The 18,416-nt window shown below is 54.7% G+C and overlaps 2 protein-coding genes across 8 annotated transcripts; both read left to right on the forward strand.

The window, feature by feature from the left end:
- The first annotated feature begins 3,891 nt into the window (after positions 1-3,891).
- MRPL38 (mitochondrial ribosomal protein L38) lies at positions 3,892-9,667 on the forward strand. Its single transcript, XM_060082435.1, has 9 exons — positions 3,892-4,035; positions 4,152-4,331; positions 5,667-5,801; positions 5,882-6,090; positions 6,624-6,696; positions 6,867-6,912; positions 7,796-7,954; positions 8,152-8,288; positions 8,511-9,667. The coding sequence occupies exons 1-9, from the start codon at positions 3,969-3,971 to the stop codon at positions 8,645-8,647; spliced, it is 1,143 nt and encodes a 380-aa protein (XP_059938418.1). The 5' UTR covers positions 3,892-3,968; the 3' UTR covers positions 8,648-9,667.
- Positions 9,668-10,045: 378 nt separating this feature from the next.
- TRIM65 (tripartite motif containing 65) lies at positions 10,046-15,440 on the forward strand. 7 transcript variants are annotated; one of them, XM_060082463.1, is made up of 6 exons: positions 10,046-10,800; positions 11,972-12,114; positions 12,361-12,594; positions 12,680-12,854; positions 12,992-13,078; positions 13,609-15,440. In XM_060082463.1, the coding sequence occupies exons 1-6, from the start codon at positions 10,116-10,118 to the stop codon at positions 14,181-14,183; spliced, it is 1,899 nt and encodes a 632-aa protein (XP_059938446.1). In that variant the 5' UTR covers positions 10,046-10,115; the 3' UTR covers positions 14,184-15,440. The 7 variants fall into 7 exon arrangements, with proteins under 7 accessions (XP_059938446.1, XP_059938448.1, XP_059938447.1 ...); XM_060082464.1 differs by having other exon boundaries at positions 10,047-10,800; positions 12,992-13,057; XM_060082466.1 differs by having other exon boundaries at positions 10,158-10,800; positions 12,019-12,114.
- Positions 15,441-18,416: the final 2,976 nt, after the last annotated feature.

Below are 18,416 nucleotides of genomic sequence, written 5' to 3' on the forward strand. Positions count from 1 at the left end.
TTTTTTTTTTTTTGGCCGTGAGGATTGTGGGATCTTAGTTCCCCAACCAGGGATTGAACCCGGGCCCTCAGCAGTGAAAGCGCAGAGTCCTAACCACTGGATTGCCAGGGAATTCCCTAAATTGCAATATTGTTAATGATTGGATTCTTAGAATTTGCCATGGCTCATCAGTTTGAACCTATTTCTTGGAAATGTTTGCTCTGTAGGGCTGTTATTTGCTGTAAAGCTGGCCAGGGCTGGGACTCTCCAGCCCCATACTCCCCTGGCTGGACCGCAAGCGGGAGAAGGGTGTGATTATCACCGCTACTTCGCAGGTGAAGGGACTGAGACTCAGAGGTTAAATAATCTGCCAAAGGTGACGCAGCAAATAGCAGAACCTGGATTTGAGTTCTGCTTGGACAGATTCCAAAGCCCCAGGCGCTCAGCCACATCACTGCTGGCTCCTTCTAGAAAAGCGTGCTGCACACGGTGCTTTTGTGAAGTAGAAGATCCCCAAGCTGCTGCTTGGGGTGGTGCCCACACAGAGGAGGGACGCATTCGTGTCCCATTAGAAGCCTTGTTGAAGCTTGGAATTCAATCCTCTCAACACACACTTAACGAATTCCCACCTGTGTGAAGGGCCGGAGGTGGGTCTAAGGTTGGGTACAGCCTGGGAGCAGCTGGCATTGAAGCAATCACCTGACAAACATGTGGGTGACGACAGGCACATGTTGGGGGAGGGTGCAGGGAGACCCAACAGGAATGAGTTTAGAATTAGGGGGCAGGTCGACGAGGCTCTGTATACCTTGTTAAAGTTTGAATCTTTATCTTCAGGGCAATGGGTATTCATTGAAGGGTTTTAAACAGGGTGGAACCATCTTTGTGTTTTAGAAAAAGTACTGTGGCTTTAGGTGGAGAACAGACCGACCAGAGCGGGCAAGAGTGGGGACAGGGAAGCGGGCAGAAGGCTGTCTGCCGTGGTACAGGGGAGACGGGACAGCACAGCACTGGGCGTGGCACGGAGGGACCTGGTGCCTGACATGCAGGCAGGGTCAGGAAGGAAGACGTGTCGAGGAGGACCCCCCAGGATGCTGTCTTGGGCAACTGGGTGCCCATGGGAACAGCCAAGTAGACACGTTCCACGGGCACTTAGTTACGGTGACACGTTACCCAATGCCTGTAACTGCTCTGGATCCCTGTCACTGGCGTTGAGGTGTGGCAGGTGGCTTACACACCCTCTTTTCATTAACGTTCCCCCACGCCACAGGTGGGAGACGGCTGCACACAGGAGTGAGTGTTATGTATCTGCTGATCTTTCTTTTTCCCTTCAAAATTATAAACAACTCCTCAAGGTCATAACCCAGATGTTCCCTGTAGAAAGAGAAATATTGGTGGAAAGTAATGATGATCAAAGACACTGGCTGGGCTAATACTTCCAGTTTCAAGAGTTATTCATATTTATTATTTGCCTCAAGTTGATAGCAGTGGGAATCCCTGCTAGGCCTTTCAAACAGTTAAAATCCCAGCAAGCCCCATTCTTGGAGGGTTCTAGGGCAGCGAGAGAACAGGAATGTTTTTCAAAAGTAAGGAATATGGAGAAATAACAGCCATCTGATTGACTAGCAAACCCTGTGCCTCTGCCCCTGGAGGTCCCATGAGTCTTCATTTCTTGAGGGGCAGGCTGGAGTGGGGGTGGGTTTAGAGGCATGTAGAAGAGGATTCAGAAACAAAAGGAGAAGATAAAATAGCAAAGGAGGCCAGATTTAAACACACGCAGGACATTAGGAATATAGGAACCCCTGTGCTCCTCCCGGCCTGAGGCACAGTCCTGGTCTGCTCACAACCTTCAGCTCTGCTCTTCGATCAGCAGAATTTCACAAATTAATAAGCAGTGCCTCCTGGAACTTCCCTGGCGGTCCAGTGGTTAAGACTCCGCGCTTCCACTGCAGGGGGTGTGAGTTAGATCCCTGGTCGGGGAACTAAGATCCCACATGCCACGTGGCGCGGCCAAAAAAATAAAATAAGTAACATCTGAATAAAAATGAAAATATAAAAAATAATAAAAATAAGCAATGACTCCGTAAGGGCAGGACTGGGTCTTACGGGCCTTAACATATAGTAGCTGTGCATTGATGGGTAAATTGGGAGTGACAGTGAGTTTAGCTGTTTGGCTGCTGTTTATGAAAACCAAATTCAAGGTGTGGCCACTTCCTGCTGGATTAATAGACCCCTCATGCCATTTCAGTGTGAATGTGAGGGTCAAGCTTCTGCTAGTACCAGAGCAACTGAATGGGTCAGCAGCCCTGGTTGAGACATCAGTGAAGGCTTCCTGGAGGGACCACTTCACGGGGTCTAGGAGGTAGCCAAGCAACAGGGGGAAAGGTAAGGAGTGCAAGGCAGAAGTAACAGCATGTGCAAAGGTCCAGTGCCAGGGGGAGAAAAGTGCTGAGTAAGTGAAAATGTGAAACCGAGTCCCTGTAAAACCATGTTCCCTTACCGAGTTTATGATTAACCTCTCTATCCAAAACTTGATTCCCTTTCTTATCCCCTCTGATCTCAATCCTGTGCTAACTGAACAGTAATCAACCAGAGTCAGATGACTAAAACTGCTGCTGTTGATAACATCGTTAATGTACCAAAAATTGCTATTATTATAGATATCGCCATTCATGTGCAAACTCAGGCCGTTTCTCCAGGGCAAGATGAGCTAACAGACCCCCAAGCCATGGACCACCTGGCCAGAGAGTCGAAAACCAGAAACATCCTGATTCCCAAAACTTTGATTAAGAAATGTAGGGACTTCCCTGGTGGTCCAGTGGTTAAGACTTCGCCTTCCAATGCAGGGGGTGCAGGTTCCATCCCTGGTCAGGGAGCTAAGATCCCAAATGCCTTGCAGTCAAAAACCAAAACAGAAAACAGAAGCAATATTGTAACAAATTCAATAAAGACTTTAAAAGCGGTCCATATTTTAAAAAATTCTTTTAAAAAAATGTCAAAAAATGATGACTAACCCCAGCTTCCTTTTTCCTCCCCTAAAAAAAAAACCCACAAAACAAAACCCAAAGACCAAGGTGGGGTGGATCTGAGGTTTGTCTCCCACTCCCTTGCTTGGTGCCCTGCAATAAATCTACTATGCTGCAAATCCAGTGTCAAGAGTCTGGCTTTCTGCATCACAGGCACAAGAGCCCTTTGCTGGGTTACAAACGGTTGGTGTCATGGAAGCTTGAATTCCAGGACAGAGGGACCAGAGCAGAAGCGGGTCCAGATCACCAGGGGTACCGTTTCATCTTGTTAGAACTGAATCCCAAGAACAACACAACCCTGAAAAGGTTTAAGCAAAGGCAAAAACTTGGAGGTGATCAAAAGCTAACACATATCCCACAGTTAAGTGCTTTATATATGTTAATTCACATTTAATCCTTCTAACAATCCTAACACTATTACTACGTGCTTTTTTTTTCCAAATGAGGAAACTGCAAGGGCGACAGCAAGGTCACAATCTGGAATCTGAACCCAAGTAGGAGGACTCCTGAATCCCTGCTCGCAACCCCTTCCCCTGCCCTTGCTGCCGGAGGTGCTCAGGATGCCGCCTTCAGGGACTGGGTGACCCTTGAGAGAGAGCAGCACCCAGAGCCCCGCAAAGCGCCTACCTCGTTGAGCCGAGGCGGCTGCGGGCCCGGCCGACCGTCCCCAGTCTGTGCCGCCCCCTGGTGGCTGGACGCGGGAAGGGGTCCGGACCGCTCACAGCTCCGCCTCGCCGTTCACCACCGGTCACTTCCGGAGCCGGGGCGCCCGAGGTTCGCAGCCACCTCCCGGAGGGAGGAGCTCGGGGATCCCAGGAAGTAAGACTCCTGGGCCTAGGAAGGGGCGTGGCTCCTATGACGCTAGGGCGGGGCTTCCGCCGTGCGCTCAGGCGCTGCTGCGGCCGCCTCTTCCGGGTCTTAGGAGTGGCGGCGGCGACTTCGACGGCGGTGGCGGCCTGAGGGAAGATGGCGGCGACCTGGTGGCGAGTCGCGGTGTACGGAAGTCGGAGGTGGCGGGGCTTCAGCACCTCAGGTGAGGGCTCTTGGAGGTCTCCGTATAGCCAAACCCTGGGGATCGAGCCAGCTCCCGCCCCCGACCTCCGTGGGGCCGGGTCGGGGCCGGCCTGACGTCCCGCTGTCTGCCCGCAGCCGCCCTGAGCCGCCGGACCGCTCCTCTGGGGCCGATGCCCAACGAGGTCATCGACGTGAGCAACCTGGAGCGGCTGAAGAAGTACCGCAGCTTCGACCGCTACCGGCGCCGCGCGGAGCAGGAGGCGCGGGACCCGCACTGGTGGCGGACCTACCGGCAGCATTTCGGGGAGCAGCCAGGTGCGGGGCGACCGGAGCTGGGCAGTGACCCCGCCGCCTTGGGACTCGGGGGTGCCCCTCCGGCGTCCTCCCCGAGCTTGGGGGAGGGGGCCTGCCAGCGTTCCCGTGCGCACCGGTGGCGATTTAGTCCCACCAGGATTTTTCACACCTTTCGGTTCCCCTACTTGGAGCATTCCCTTCTCTCATTATTAGAGTTCCACCTTAGATATTTCTACACCTAAAGCCCTTTCCTGACCAGCTCCCCACGGCCCAGTTCCGGGTTAGAACGCCCCTCTCTGCTCCTATAATACTGTTCATGTAGCCTTGGCCACACCGTATCCTGACTCTTTTCGCTGCCTCCCTCCCAGTTTATGAGCTCCCTAGGGATGGGGATCCTGCCTGTCTTGACCACCATTGGATCCTTGCACCCGCACAGTGCTTAGCACGTAGGTGTGCAATACTTTGCTGAATTAAATTGAAAGCCCTGGGCAAGGTGACTCAGGGACCCTGCTCCTGAGAGACTAACTACGCTTAAGGAGTTTGTTCTTTGGAAAGCATTTATGAAGGCATTTTAATGATGGTTAAGGGCACACATGTGGAATCTTATTTAAACCCAAGTCAATCTCTTGGGAGTGACTTCCCTGAGGTTCAGTTTCCTCAACTATAAAATAAAAAGATTGTGTGTCACAAGATCGTTGTGAGGATTAAAGGATACAGTTAATCGGAATTCTTAGACTAACCGTCACTCCTGATGTGGGCTCAGTGTCTTTTTCTTATTGTCATAGTCTAACGTAAATGGGAAAGGGTGCTGGATTGAAAGTTTTCTAGGGTCTTGCACCTCAGAGTGTGTTCTGGGAACAGCAGCATGGGCATTACCTAGGAGCTTGTTAGGAATGCATAGTCTCAGGCCCCACGCTAACCTGCTGATTCAGAATCTGAATTTGAACAAGTTTCCCAGGTGACTTGTGTGGTTTTGTGCATTAAAGTGTGAGAAGTGCTTCTTTCCTTCTAGCTTCAGCTCTGAATTCTGCCAGGTACACAGGTGCGAGTCCATGGCCAGCTGTGAACAGGCTTGAAGGTGATCCCTAACTATAACTGGGATGACCATCCACCTCGATTTCCCGTGACCGAGACAGATGATGTAACCTGGTTTAGGGATCAGTCTCAAGTTGTATCCAATTTGCTCAGCAACTGGACCCTGTTCATGTCTGTGAAGCTGACTACACAGTATATTTTAGTTTTGTGAATTAAAGGGTAAGCTTTAGCAGCAGAGCTTGCCCAGTGAAAGGAAAGGTATGGACAGGCAGCTTAACCAAGACCTGATCCCACTTTCTCCAACACACCTTCCCTCCCCAGATCCCAAAGACAAGATTGACATTGGGTTGCCTCCACCTAAGGTCTGCCGGACCCAACAGCTGTTGGAGCGGAAGCGGGTCCTCCGGGCGCTGCGGGCCAATGTGGAGGAGGAACGGGCTGCTCGCCTCCGCACAGGTAAGCCTTTCCAAGGGAGAGGGTCCTGGGTGTGTCCCTGCCCTGACCCTGCATCCCAGCTGGCATCATTCCTTCAACAGCACGCATCCCACTGGAGGCAGTGAGGGCTGAGTGGGAGAGGACCTGTGGCCCCTACCACAAGCAGCGTCTGGCCGAACACTACGGCCTCTATCGAGACCTGTTCCACGGGGCCACCTTCGTGCCCCGAGTCCCCCTGCACGTGGCCTACGCTGTAGGCGAGGACGACTTGGTGCCTGTGTACTACGGCAATGAGGTCACTCCAACTGAGGTAACTGCTGGCCTGTGCCCCTCCCCGCCCTGTGTACGCAGACACATCCCACTATGGGGCCACAGACAACAACTCCTTTTTGAAAGCATTTATAGAGGTGGTTTGTATGGTGGTTAAGGACACAAGCATGGCATCTGTGTAGGCTGATCTGGGGTTTTCTTGTTCTCTGTCTCTTTTTGATTTCCTGATAAACAACACCATGATACAGTAATTACAAGGAAGAGAATGTAAAATGAAAGGAAAAGAATCTCCATCTTGGTATACTACTGTGACTGATTGTCTTCAGAGTGCCCTCCTAGCCCCTGGTCATTGGCCTTCTTGTGGTTCACATCTCTGGATAGTCAATTCTGTAGGGTTCTTTCTGTAAGTCTCTTTGCCCACCTGCCTCTCAAGGGGCTGTCATGGGCATTTGATTCAGAATGGGCTCCTTTCTCCAAGGTTCCTCAGGCTCCTGACCTCCAGAACGAAGGTCTGTTTAGAACAGCTTGTCCATCCCTGACGGGGGGACAGCTCCTTCGTTCTTTCCCCACCAGGCTGCCCAGGCCCCGGAGGTGACCTATGAGGCAGACGAGGGCTCCATGTGGACACTGCTGCTCGCCAACTTGGGTAGGTGTCTGGGGCTCACTAGGACTCCTGCCTCCTTCACCTCCTGTGAGCCGGGGCCCTGGGGAGCTGGGGGAGGGGCCAGATGGAAAGCTCCAGCCCCAGCTCCTTCCAAGGGAGGAGCTGGGAAGGGGCGGCAGTTCCCGCAGTCATTGGGGTGTGTTTGTGTGCAGATGGACACCTGCTGGAACCGGATGCCGAGTATTTGCACTGGCTGGTGTGAGTATCTGGGGTAGGGGAGTGGGTCCGAAGCATTCCAGGAGGTCCTGGCATCCTGGAAAGAGCTGCACCTGAATTTCAGTCTTGGCTCCACCATCCCTGGAGGTGGTTCGTCACCTCTGCTTCCTGAGGGTGTCAGGGGCCCTGTGATCCAGTGGCTGAAGACGGGTGCAGAAGGAAAGCAGGCAGTGGGCCTTGGCCTCTCCCACAGGCCTCCTGGTCTCCCTGAACTCATTTCCTCACCTGTAAAACTAGGATGATGCCACCACATGCCGTAGCCACCCTGAGGGGCTCTGTGACAGTCAAATGGGAAAGGAGTCCATGAGAGGCCTCTGGTACCTGTGGGCTGCCTCTTGTTTTCTCGGTGGCCTTTGGTTCTGAGCACCAGGCCAAGGGGAGGAGGTTAGGCATTTTTATTCAACTGCAGTTACTAGCCTGTGCAACAGGACCCTCTGGGGAGTTGTACCTGGGGCAGGTACAGCGGCCATCCCAGTGCCAGGCTGGGCAAACACTCCCTGACAAACCTAGAGGTTTTGGGAAACGGGGAGAAAAACAGCCCAAGGTCGCATGGCTCTCCTGCATGCATGGCTGTGGCATCCCCACAGCCCCCCAGGGCCAGTAAACGGGCTGCTTGACCTAGCTCTCATCTTGATAGTTCCTGGGGCCCTTGTCGGCCTCTGAGCCCCTACTGTTCCGTCCACACGTTTGCAGTCCCTCCGAGGGTGTACAGAGCTCTACTTCCTACTTGACTGTACAATAGAGATCATTTTAGGGTCTCTCTTCCCGGGGAGGTGTATCAGTCTCTAGGGAGCACCCGGGTGGGGGGTGTTCCTGCTGCCACCCCCCGCGAGTGGCAATTAACAGATGCTTTTTCTCCCACCAGAACCAACATCCCGGGCAACAGGGTGGCTGAAGGACAGGAGACGTGTCCCTACCTGCCCCCCTTCCCTGCCCGAGGCTCCGGCTTCCACCGCTTTGCCTTTCTGCTCTTCAAGCAGGACAAGCCAATCGACTTCTCTGGGGACACCCGGCCCTCACCTTGGTAATCTGTGCCCCCCCCCCCACACACACACACAGCTACCCCCAGCCTCAGGCCAGCTTCCCAGCAGTGGTCAGTCTTTCTCAGTTCTCCTCTCTCGTAACTTGAGCTGTGCTAGGCAGACCCTAAGGGGCTTCTCAGCATCGCCTGTGGGGCTCTGGTGCCCCCCCCCACTCTCTAATGCTCCTCTCTTCCTCCAGCTACCAGCTTGCCCTGCGGACCTTCCACACTTTTGATTTCTACAAGAAACACCAAGATGCCATGACTCCAGCTGGCCTGGCCTTCTTCCAGTGCCGCTGGGATGATTCGGTCACCCACATCTTCCACCAGCTCCTGGGTAAGGGCAGAGTGGGCTGGGGGAGGGGGCGGCTGGCCTGAGCTCACAGACCTCTCCTGACTTGCCAGGAGGAGCGCCTGTCAGGAGAGGGCCACCAGCAGGCGTGCCACTCCTGGGGTGGGCTGGCTGGGTGGTGCCAGCCTGGGCAGTCCCACCTGGCAGACGAGAGAGGGGCTCAGGCCAGCAGCAGTCCACACACACGCCCCTTCACTCTTCTTGCAGACATGCGAGAGCCTGTGTTTGAGTTTGTGCGGCCGCCCCCCTATCACCCTAAGCAGAAGCGCTTCCCCCACCGGCAGCCCCTGCGCTACCTGGACCGGTACAGAGACAGTCACGAACCCACCTATGGCATCTACTGAGTGGCTGGAGTGCCACCCGCCTCAGAGAGTGGACTGGGCCTCTCAGGCCACCCTGTCAGGCTCTGCAGGTGGGAGCAATAGAGACACAGTGCCAAGGGGGCCAAGCATTGGGGTTCTCTGGCCTGCCTGAGGCAGCCCCTCTGCTGCCCTCCCAGCAGGCCCAGGGCTTGGGAGTGAAGAAGGCTGGGGAGTTGGGGGTATGAATATATTGATTTTTGCTGTAGCTGGTCTGGGTCTATGTTCTGGGAGCAACCAGAGTGCCCCCTGGTGGGACTCTTGCTTTATGGGTGGGAAGAAGGCTGCCTCCCATCCCAGGAGGTGACCCCTCACCTCTGCTTCCTGAGGGTGTCAGAAGCCCTGCGATCCACTGGCTGAAGACGGGTGCAGAAGAAAAGCAGGCAGTGGGCCCTGGCTGCTCCCACAGTCCTCTTGAAAGAAATTTGCCAGCCCTGGGCATTGGCCCCTTGCTGGCTATTCACAGGCTCCTGGCCTCCAGATGCTTTGAATAAGAAACCTTGTCAGGTGGGGCAAAGGCAGGTCTCAGAGATCTCTGGGCACGCCCCCTGCTCAGAACCCAGAAGGCTTCTGAGTGCTTGCTGGATGGTTAGGGTATTTCTCCTCTCTAAAGGCAAAGACTGCCTAGTAGCCAGTCAAGAGATCAATGCACCTTTTCCAGCAAGAGAAACTTCACATACTGCCACACAGAAGACATAATATGCTTGCTGCATCGAAGGGAGAGGACGCCCCGCCTCAAAATTAGGCCAGCTCCTTTGGAAAGAAAGAGTTAACCCTCCTCCAACTCATGCTGGCCCAACACACACTGCCCCAGGGCAGGTGGGTTAGCAGTCAGGATCCTTCTGTGCTCAGCTGCAGGGGAACCACCTCTCTAAAAAGTGAGGTTCCGGAACAGTTGGGACCTGCAAACAAGGAACTCTCCCCAGCAGAGGGCTGACACCAAGAGGGGATTCCAAGTGCAGTTGAAGCTTGCTTTGAGTTTCCATTAAAGGGGGTAGGAAGGAACCACTGTTTTTTGGTCTCTGTCTCTTGGTAACCAGAAATTTCCACCTCACTGTTTACTTTAAAAGAACCAAAATTGGGCATAACCTAGAGAAGGGAGACACCCTAATCCGGCAAGTGCCTGAAACTCAGCTCAAGGAGAAAGTGCAGCAGGGCCCCTCGGGTCAGGAGAGAGCATTTAATGAGCACTAGCTGTGTGCCCCATGCTCATTGCCAGGCATTCCCATGTGTGGTCCTGTTCCATTTAATCGTCAAAACCCCTGGGAGGTAGATAACAACCACCCTTGTTGTTAGTAGTATTTGCATGAGATTTTCAGATTAGGGGCTCAGAAGAGGTTCCCGTGGTCGCCCTCAGCCAGGAGGAGGCCTGGAGGCCTGATGGGTTTCCCAAGCCTCTTGTGTCCAGATTCCCTGCACGGGAGCTGCTGGACTGAGGATCTAAGGAAGCAGGATGGAGGTCCCAGAGAGAGCTGGACCCCAACTCCCAGCCTGGGGTGGTAAAAAGGCAGGCAGGGGTGTCTCGGAGTTGACAGGGGCCGAGCAACGGAATGGGAAGCCAATCCCGCAGCCGTCGGCGGAGGGTGGAGCGAGCGCGCTGGGAGTGGCGGCTGGTCGGGGCGGAAGAAGGGCTGTCAAGTTCGTCTTCCCAGGCGGGTCTTGGCTCCGCCCGCCGCACCCACACCCGGGCGCCGGCGGTCCCTTTAAGAGGCTCCGGTCTTCCGCCCGCCGCCGCCATGGCCGCGCAGAGGCTGGAGGACCCGCTGACCTGTGCCATCTGCCTGGAGCTCTACCAGGACCCGGTGACGCTGCTCTGCGGCCACAACTTCTGCAGGGCCTGTATCCGGGCCTGGTGGAGCCACCACGAGAAGGTGTGCCCCAAGTGCTGGGCGCCCTTCCCCGACAGCGTCGAGCTGCGCCGCAACGTGGCTCTGAGCGGCGTGCTGGAGGGCCTGTGCGCCCGGCAGGCGCCCGCGCCCGCGCCCGACCCCGGCCCCGGCGCCCGCTGCCCCCGGCACGGGAGGCCGCTCGAGCTTTTCTGCCGCACCGAGGGCCTCTGCGTGTGCAGCGTGTGCACCGTGCGCGAGTGTCGCCTCCACGAGCGGACGCTGCTGGACGCCGAGCGCCGAGAGCGCGAGGTGACCCTCGGGGGATCCCGTCCTGCTCTCTGCGCCCGGGTGGGGCTGGCAGCTTCAGCAGCTTCGCTTGGCCCTGTTTTTATTCTGGTTTGAAAGGAGGTGGTGGTCAGAGAATAGATGCTTGGAGTAGAGATGTTAGAGCTGGTGACGGGTCCAGGGTGAAGTTACAGGGGTGAGTGGCTGAGATGGAATGAGGAGATCAAGGAGCCCAGAGCCAGAATGTGGAGGATAATCCCTGTGGCTGCTGAAGGCACAGAGTAAGGACAGGGTGTTACTGCTTGTGGGGCCTAACCTTGCACTAAGCATCGAAGTTTGCAGTGGAGGGCAGCACCAGGGAGAGAGGGAGGAACAGGTGGTACAGCCGGCGGCAGACGCACTGCAGGAGCTACAATTTGGCTAGGGAGAGGGGAAGTGACGCTGGGGTGTGAGGGGCTGGATGTGTGCCCTTGGGGGAGAGTCAGGGTGAACCAGAAAAGTCTGCCCTGCTTCCTCCTACCTTCAGCATGTCTTACCGTGCTGCAGGTGGGGAGGCCTGAACAGAGGCACAAGCGTTGCACTTAGGAGGATCTGATTACTTTGGCCCGTTTCCTCATCTGTGAATCGGGAATAATATCAGTCCTTCCATCAAAGTGTTGCTGGGACGAGAAGAATCGAGACAGGCTCTTGACCTGGTACAGGGAACCAAATCCTAGCAGATGCGCCGTCCTGAACTACGAGCGTATAGCATTTTGATCCTCGAGGAGACCAGACAGGTCACGACCAAATAGGGGTGCCCCCTTCCCCCTCAGGTCCAAAGCTGGGCCTGAGGACTGGCCAGGCATTTGGAAGAACCCACCTTATACCTGCGCTGCACTGCCCACCTGTCAAAAAGCTTTGGTGCTTTGGGTCGTCGCCCCTTCCCCGCAAGGCCGCCTAAGCTCCCATTTATTGACTGGGGGGTAGTGGGGGGCTGCTGTGCCCCAGGTTGCTCGTCTTCAGCCCAAAGCCTCTGCGCCACCCTGCTCCCGGTGGGGAAGGGGCCTTGTCCAGGCCTCCCTGGGACTCTGACCCAATTCTCCCGGGGCTCACACCAAGGCTGATGCTCTGCGTGCTGGCCTCACCTGGGGTGGCATGAGGAGGGGATGCCCAGCATCTGCAGGTGTTTAGACTGGCTGAGGGGGGAACTTCACAGCCGATCCTGGCCCCCTCTTGTCACCTGTCCCCTGGTGGGCACCGCAGGCCCAGCTGAGAGCCACACTGGAGGTCACCCAGCAGCAGGCCACCCAAGCTGAGAGCCAGCTACAGGAGCTGCAGCAGCGAAGCAGCCAGATCCAGGTATAAGGCCTGTCTGTTCCACACCCCCCATGTCCTCATGCTGTGTCCTTCAAGCAGCCACCGGCTGGTCCCTGGGACACTGGGCAGTAGGTGTAAGCTGCCTTGAAAATGCCTCCTGGCAGCAGGAAAGGAAGGGCTGAACGGGGGGAGAGATTCCAGGGACTGTGGCTCCCCACATTCCCACCCCTCAGGCTAGCGGGCAGCCCAGGGCCCTGGCTGCCCTCAACTTCTCCTGTGCCCACCCAGAGCTCAGCCTGCACCCTGACCTCCGTGATCTCTGGCAAGTTCAGCCGCCTGCTGCAGGCCCTGGAGATGCAGCGGGACTTGGCTCTGAGGGACATCGAGGTGGCCAAGACACAGGCGCTGGAACAGGCCCGGGACGAGAAACAGCGACTGCAGGGCCACCTGGAGGCCTTGTCTTGCTGTGACCACAGGATTTGCAACCTCCTGGAGCAATTGGATGACCGGACCTTCCTCCAGGTACCGGGCCTTGGGGCGGCAGGGTGGGGGACCGGTGTGCCTGCCCCTCGTGCCCCGGCTTACTGCAGCTGTCCCCGGGGCTCAGGAATCACAGCTCCTGGTGCCCCCAGGCCCTCTTGGGCCACTGACTCTCCCGCATTGGGATGAAGATGAGCAGCTGGGTGGCCTGAAGGAGTCCCTGAGCCAGCTGTGTGCCCTCCTCCTGGAAGAGGGGGGCCACCCCGGAGCACCAGCTGAGGCTGCTGACTTTGGCTCCATGGGTAAGGCTGACCCCAGATCTCTCTCTACCCCTCTGGGCCCAGCTGTTCTTCCCACTGGGGTGGTAATGGAGTCAGGACCCAGCCCCCCATGAGCTCCCCTCCAGATCACTCCCCTAAAACACTGCTTTGCCCCCTAGAGGCCCCAGATCCCCTGGCACCAGTCCCGAGCCTCGTTTGTCCACTGAGGAGGAAACTCTGGCAGAGTAAGAAGGCCCATCGAATGTGTATGTGCACCTGTGTGAGCGTGTGCGTGAGTGCATTGTGTGTACACGTGGGTCTGTGTGTGTACACGTGTGCACTGTGCGCACGTGTGTGTGCAGGGCACGTGCTGTGACTGTTCTGTACAGGAAGTCTGTTTCACTCCCCTCCCTGGGGCTAGACTCGCCCCCCTGCACACCTGTTGCAGGATGCACACCTCTTAAATGTGCAGCCAGTGTAGTGTTTAAGGAGATTCTGGGCACACAGGTCTGGGATCGATCACAGTTCTTCCACTTACTACGAAGTTAGGTGACCTTTCTGAACCTCCGTTTTCTCATCTGTGAAACGAGGCTGATGGAAGGTTCCACCTCAGGGGTTGCACGGAGGGTTGGATGCTGAGATGATGTCCACGTTAGCTCAGCTTGCAGTCGCCCCGGCAGATGTCTAGCGATCCGCCCATGGAGCTTCAGTTGCTGTCTCTCCCCTCTGGGGACTGGATGGTGGCCAGGTACAGGCATCCTTGCCCGCTCACGTTCCGTCCATCTCTGCCCAACAGATTATCGCAACCTGACCTTCGACCCCGTCAGCGCCAACCGTCACTTCTACCTGTCTCGGCAGGACCAGCGGGTAAAGCACTGTCGCAAGCCCCGGGGCCCAGATGGGCCGGGCAGCTTCGAGCTCTGGCAGGTGCAGTGTGCCCAGAGCTTCCAGGCCGGGCGGCACTACTGGGAGGTACGTGCGTCCAACCACTCGGTGACGCTGGGCGTCGCCTACTCGGAACTGACGAGGCACAAGCTGGGGCCCCACACAGACAACATTGGCCGCGGGCCCAGCTCCTGGGGGCTCTGCATTCAGGAGGACAGCACCCAGGCCTGGCACAATGGGGAGGCCCAGCGCCTCCCGGGGGTATCAGGGCGGCTCCTGGGCATGGATTTGGACCTGACCTCTGGCTGCCTCACCTTCTACAGCCTGGAGCCCGAGACCCAACCCTTGTATACCTTCCATGCCATCTTCGCCCGGCCCCTCCACCCCGTTTTCTGGCTCCTTGAGGGTAGGACCCTGACCCTGTGCCATCGGCCCGAGGCCGAGCTCCCTCCAGGGCTCCAGGAAGAGGCCTCAGGGCTCAGCTGAGGAAGGCACGGGATGGAGCTCGGGGTCAGGACTAGGTGCCACCTGGCCTGTGGGCCCAAGAACTGCCCCAGCCCCTGGCCTGAGGGCCTGAGGCCACAGCTCTAACAGGACCAGTTGTTGGCCGGACGACCGAGTCAGGACCAGGCTGAGCCACTTGGAGAGAGAGGTGGGTGGAGCCTCCAAACTGGAGTTTACCTTTCCAGCCTCTCTGAAGGGGACAGGGGCTAAAGGAAATAAAATGGGAGCCCAGTTCTAGGCAGTGCCTGGACCTCAGAGGATAGCGCAGTGCCCAGGGCTCCTGGTCCTTCAGGAGAGCGAGTGTGGTGCGGGACACACCGCAGAGTGGGACAGACGAAAATCATACGTGCAACAGCCGCAGTGTAGACCGAGGAATGAACGATTCCTAGAGGGAATCTTGGGAAAATTGATATTTACCTTTTCCCTCCTCATCTTTATCTCTTTTCTTTTTGTTATTTTCCTTAACATTTGGGATATTTTGGTCTTTTTCTTTTACTTTGTACATCCTTGTGATTGTATTCTATGAACAATTGTGTTTTCTGCGCGTTTTATTTAACAAGCATTTTTCACATTGTTAAAAACTTTTCTCTGAATGACTACAGTATAGACAGTCATTCTAATGACAAAGACAAATTCTAATCAGAATTTGTTTACCCATTATTGGACATTCAAAATGTTTTACTTGAGGGCTCTAAAAATATGGCCGTGATGACTATTTTTGAACAGAAAGCTTTGGCCATATTTATTGTTACGTACATAGGCTACATTTCCTAAAGAGGAATTGCTCAACAGAGAAATAATGAACACTTGAAGATTTTTTATTTTTATACAAAGGACCAAAATAAAGAAACCTTGAGTCAGGCCAGCTAGGGCCCCTGCCCCCCCATCCCACCAGGCAAGTTGTTGCGGCAGAGCCTCACCGCCGTCTTCCCCACCTCATCCCCAGCCAGGGTGTGGGGATTAAGCACAGTCATTCGTGTACGTGCCAGCACACGGCCAACTCCTTTTATTTTGGTTTTTGCTCTTCAGAACATGTTTCCGCGAAGATCCTTGTACGTGTTTTTGCTTGTGTTTCTGGAAGTGAGGGTGCTGGGCCATAGGGGAGCAGTAGTTTTGTACTTGAAATGTTCCACTTGATCTGGGTGGTGGTTCCAAGGGTGTTTACTTTATAACTTTTCCCACTGGACCCTCACGTTTTATATACTCACGTGTAAGTATCTGACAATAAAAGTTTTAAAGGATAACACATACTCCAAAAATTACAAAATATTTTTATATAAAGTGTACCTCCTTCCCCACATGGTAACCTGGCCACTGCCGCTGCCACGGTTGCAGACTCCATCTTGTGGCCTCACTCCTCAGCCGTGTGGCTCTCTGTTCAAGGGCAGGGCCAGGCCTCTGATGGGTGCAGCCTGGGCAAGGAGCTTCCAGTAAGATTCCTAAGGTGGGGAGGTCCCCAAACACGGGAAGGCGGTTGTGACACTGGGCAGCCCGACAGTGTGACAGCTGGGTTAACAACAGGAGCCGAGAGACCCGGCAGGGCAGAATGCAGGACTGGACTGGTCAGGTAGCCATCATCACTGGCTGTCCCGGCATACAGATTCTAACTGTCCCTCTTGATCCCAGAGCCCCGACACCCGACACAAGTGTCCAGCTAGCCGAGCCCACGTTCTGAAAGGGGCAGAGAAAGGAAGAACAGCCCCCTTTCTGATTCCGTGGTGGGAAGTGCCTTGGGTCATTTATTCTGTGGGTTTACTTTTTTATTGGGTTGTTAGTCCTTTCCATGTTGTCCCGTGGGAAGGTTCTATATTGTGATCATTAACCTTTGTTTACGTATAACACTACTGCCATTTTTCTTTTTTCTTTTTTTTCTTTTTTTTTTTTTTTGTCGTGATGCTTGTGGGATCTTAGTTCCCCGACTGGGGATCAAACCTGGGCCCCTGCAGTGCAAGTGCTGAGTCTTAACCACTGGACCACCAGGGAAGTCCCCTTTTTTTTTTTCCCTTGCGGTACGCGGGCCTCTCACTGCCACGACCTCTCCCGTTGCGGAGCACAGGCTCCGGACGCGCAGGCTCAGCGGCCATGGCTCACGGGCCCAGCCGCTCCGCGGCATGTGGGATCCTCCCGGACCAGGGCACGAACCCGCGTCCCCTGCATCGGCAGGCGGACCCCCAGCCACTGCGCCACCAGGGAAGCCCGGAAGTCCCTATTTTTATAGAGTGCTATGGAGAAGTGCTTCCCAAGTAGGTCTGGAGGCAAGCACTGACAAATCTCCTGGACAGCTACTTCAGATTAAATTCGCTGGGTCCTCCTGATTCTAACAGGACTCTCCACCTCCTCTCCAGGAAAAATGCCTTGGTGTAGAGGGAGAAAGAAGCATGGGCTTTGGGGTGTAACTTTTATAAAGAGGACACATTTGATGAGCCTAGGGGTGTTTCCAGCATCTCCACCCCACTCCTCATGGTTTCTGGGCGTCTGTGAGGCAGAATCAGCAGGGTGGGCACAGGGACAGAAAAAGAGCAGGGGAGGGTGGGAGAGATTTTAAAAGACAGGGGCCTCTGGGCCAGTGGAGTTGGAGGGAGTTGGATTGGAGGCCAGAGAGGGGAGGGGTAAAGAGAATAAGAGGCTGCTCTTGCCCAGGCAGGAAGGGATGGAAGGGAGCAGCGTGGTGACAATAGGAAATGTGGCTTCAAGTAACAAGTAAGAAGACAATGGAGCCAGGCCTTTGAGACTGAGGGGGAAAGATTTCCATTTAGAATTCCATACATGGGACTTCCCTGGTGGTCCAGTGGTTGAGAATCTGCCTTCCAATGCAGGGGACACGGGTTCAATCCCTTGTCGGGGAACTAAGATCCCACATGCCACGGGGCAACTAAGCCCACGCACCACAACTGCTCAGCCCACATGCTCTGGAGCCCGCGCACCACAACCAAAGATCCCGCATGCCACAAGAAAGACCCGACGCAGCCATAAATAAGTAAATAAATATTAGAATTCCACACCCAGCCAAATTGTCAATCGTGGGCAAAGCCTGAACCAAGACATTTGCAGACACTTCCGCATCTGTTCCCAGGAAGCCCCCAGAGCACCCACTTTTCAAAAATGAAAGAAATCAATGAAGGGAAAGGGAGACCTGGGATCCAAGCAACGGGGAGCCCAACACAAAGGAGAAGCGATAAAGAATCAAAATTTCCAGAAATACGAGCACAGACATTCACATATTCAAGGCTTATAAGCATGTGCTTTAGAGACGAGGAGGTAAGTGCTGGAAGAGACGGTTAAGAGTTGAACCTGGTTGTCCATGGGAGCAAGAATCTGGAGGAGGTGGGACATGGGACTGCCAGTTTTTGTTATAAGCCTCATTAAATTGTTTAGTTTTTAGATACTCTAAATATAGTACTTTGAAATAAACACAAGTGTTTTAAAGCACGTCAATAGCATAAAGAAGAAGTGCTACTGTGGGACATGGCTTGGATCCCATTTCCATTTTTTTTGAGAGATGCAAGCAAAGCTAGGCGTGGCTTGCTAAGTACTATCATTTGCTCAACTGCTTTTGCTTGTTTGTTTTTGTTTCTGTTTGACTTTTTGTTGTTATTGGGTTTTTTTGGTGAGCAGTACTGCAGCCAGACAAGGTCATTTATGATATGAGGTTTAGGATTACTTTCAGGTTGCACCTTCTGGGTTTAAATTCCACCTCCGCCACAGGACTAGTTATGTGACCTCTGGCAAGATATGTAACCTATTGGAATTCTATTTCCCCCCCCTTCATGACAGTCCTGGCAAGGGCAGAGTGAGATGCAGGCGTGAGCGGAGCGTCAGTTACCCTTTCCCCTTAAAAGCCAATTCATTTCAAGAATAATGAATATATTGGGCAACTTAAAGCTACCGTAGGGCTTCCCTGGTGGCGCAGTGGTTGAGAGTCCGCCTGCCAATGCAGGGGACGTGGGTTCGTGCCCCGGTTGGGGAGGATCCCACATGCCGCGGAGCGGCTGGGCCCGTGAGCCGTGGCCGCTGAGCCTGCACGTCCGGCGCCTGTGCTCTGCAACCGGAGAGGCCACAACAGTGAGAGGCCCGCGTACCACAAAAAAAAAAAAAAAAAAAAAAAGCTACCGTAATAGAAATGAAGTATCAAAATGCAGCCACCCTGGCAAATCACATCTCCAGGCTTTCCTGAGGGAGCACATCTTCCTGAACAGGCTGTGGGGTGGGGAGCAG

Source organism: Mesoplodon densirostris, chromosome 18, assembly GCF_025265405.1.
Source record: "Mesoplodon densirostris isolate mMesDen1 chromosome 18, mMesDen1 primary haplotype, whole genome shotgun sequence".
Lineage (NCBI taxonomy): Eukaryota > Metazoa > Chordata > Mammalia > Artiodactyla > Ziphiidae > Mesoplodon > Mesoplodon densirostris.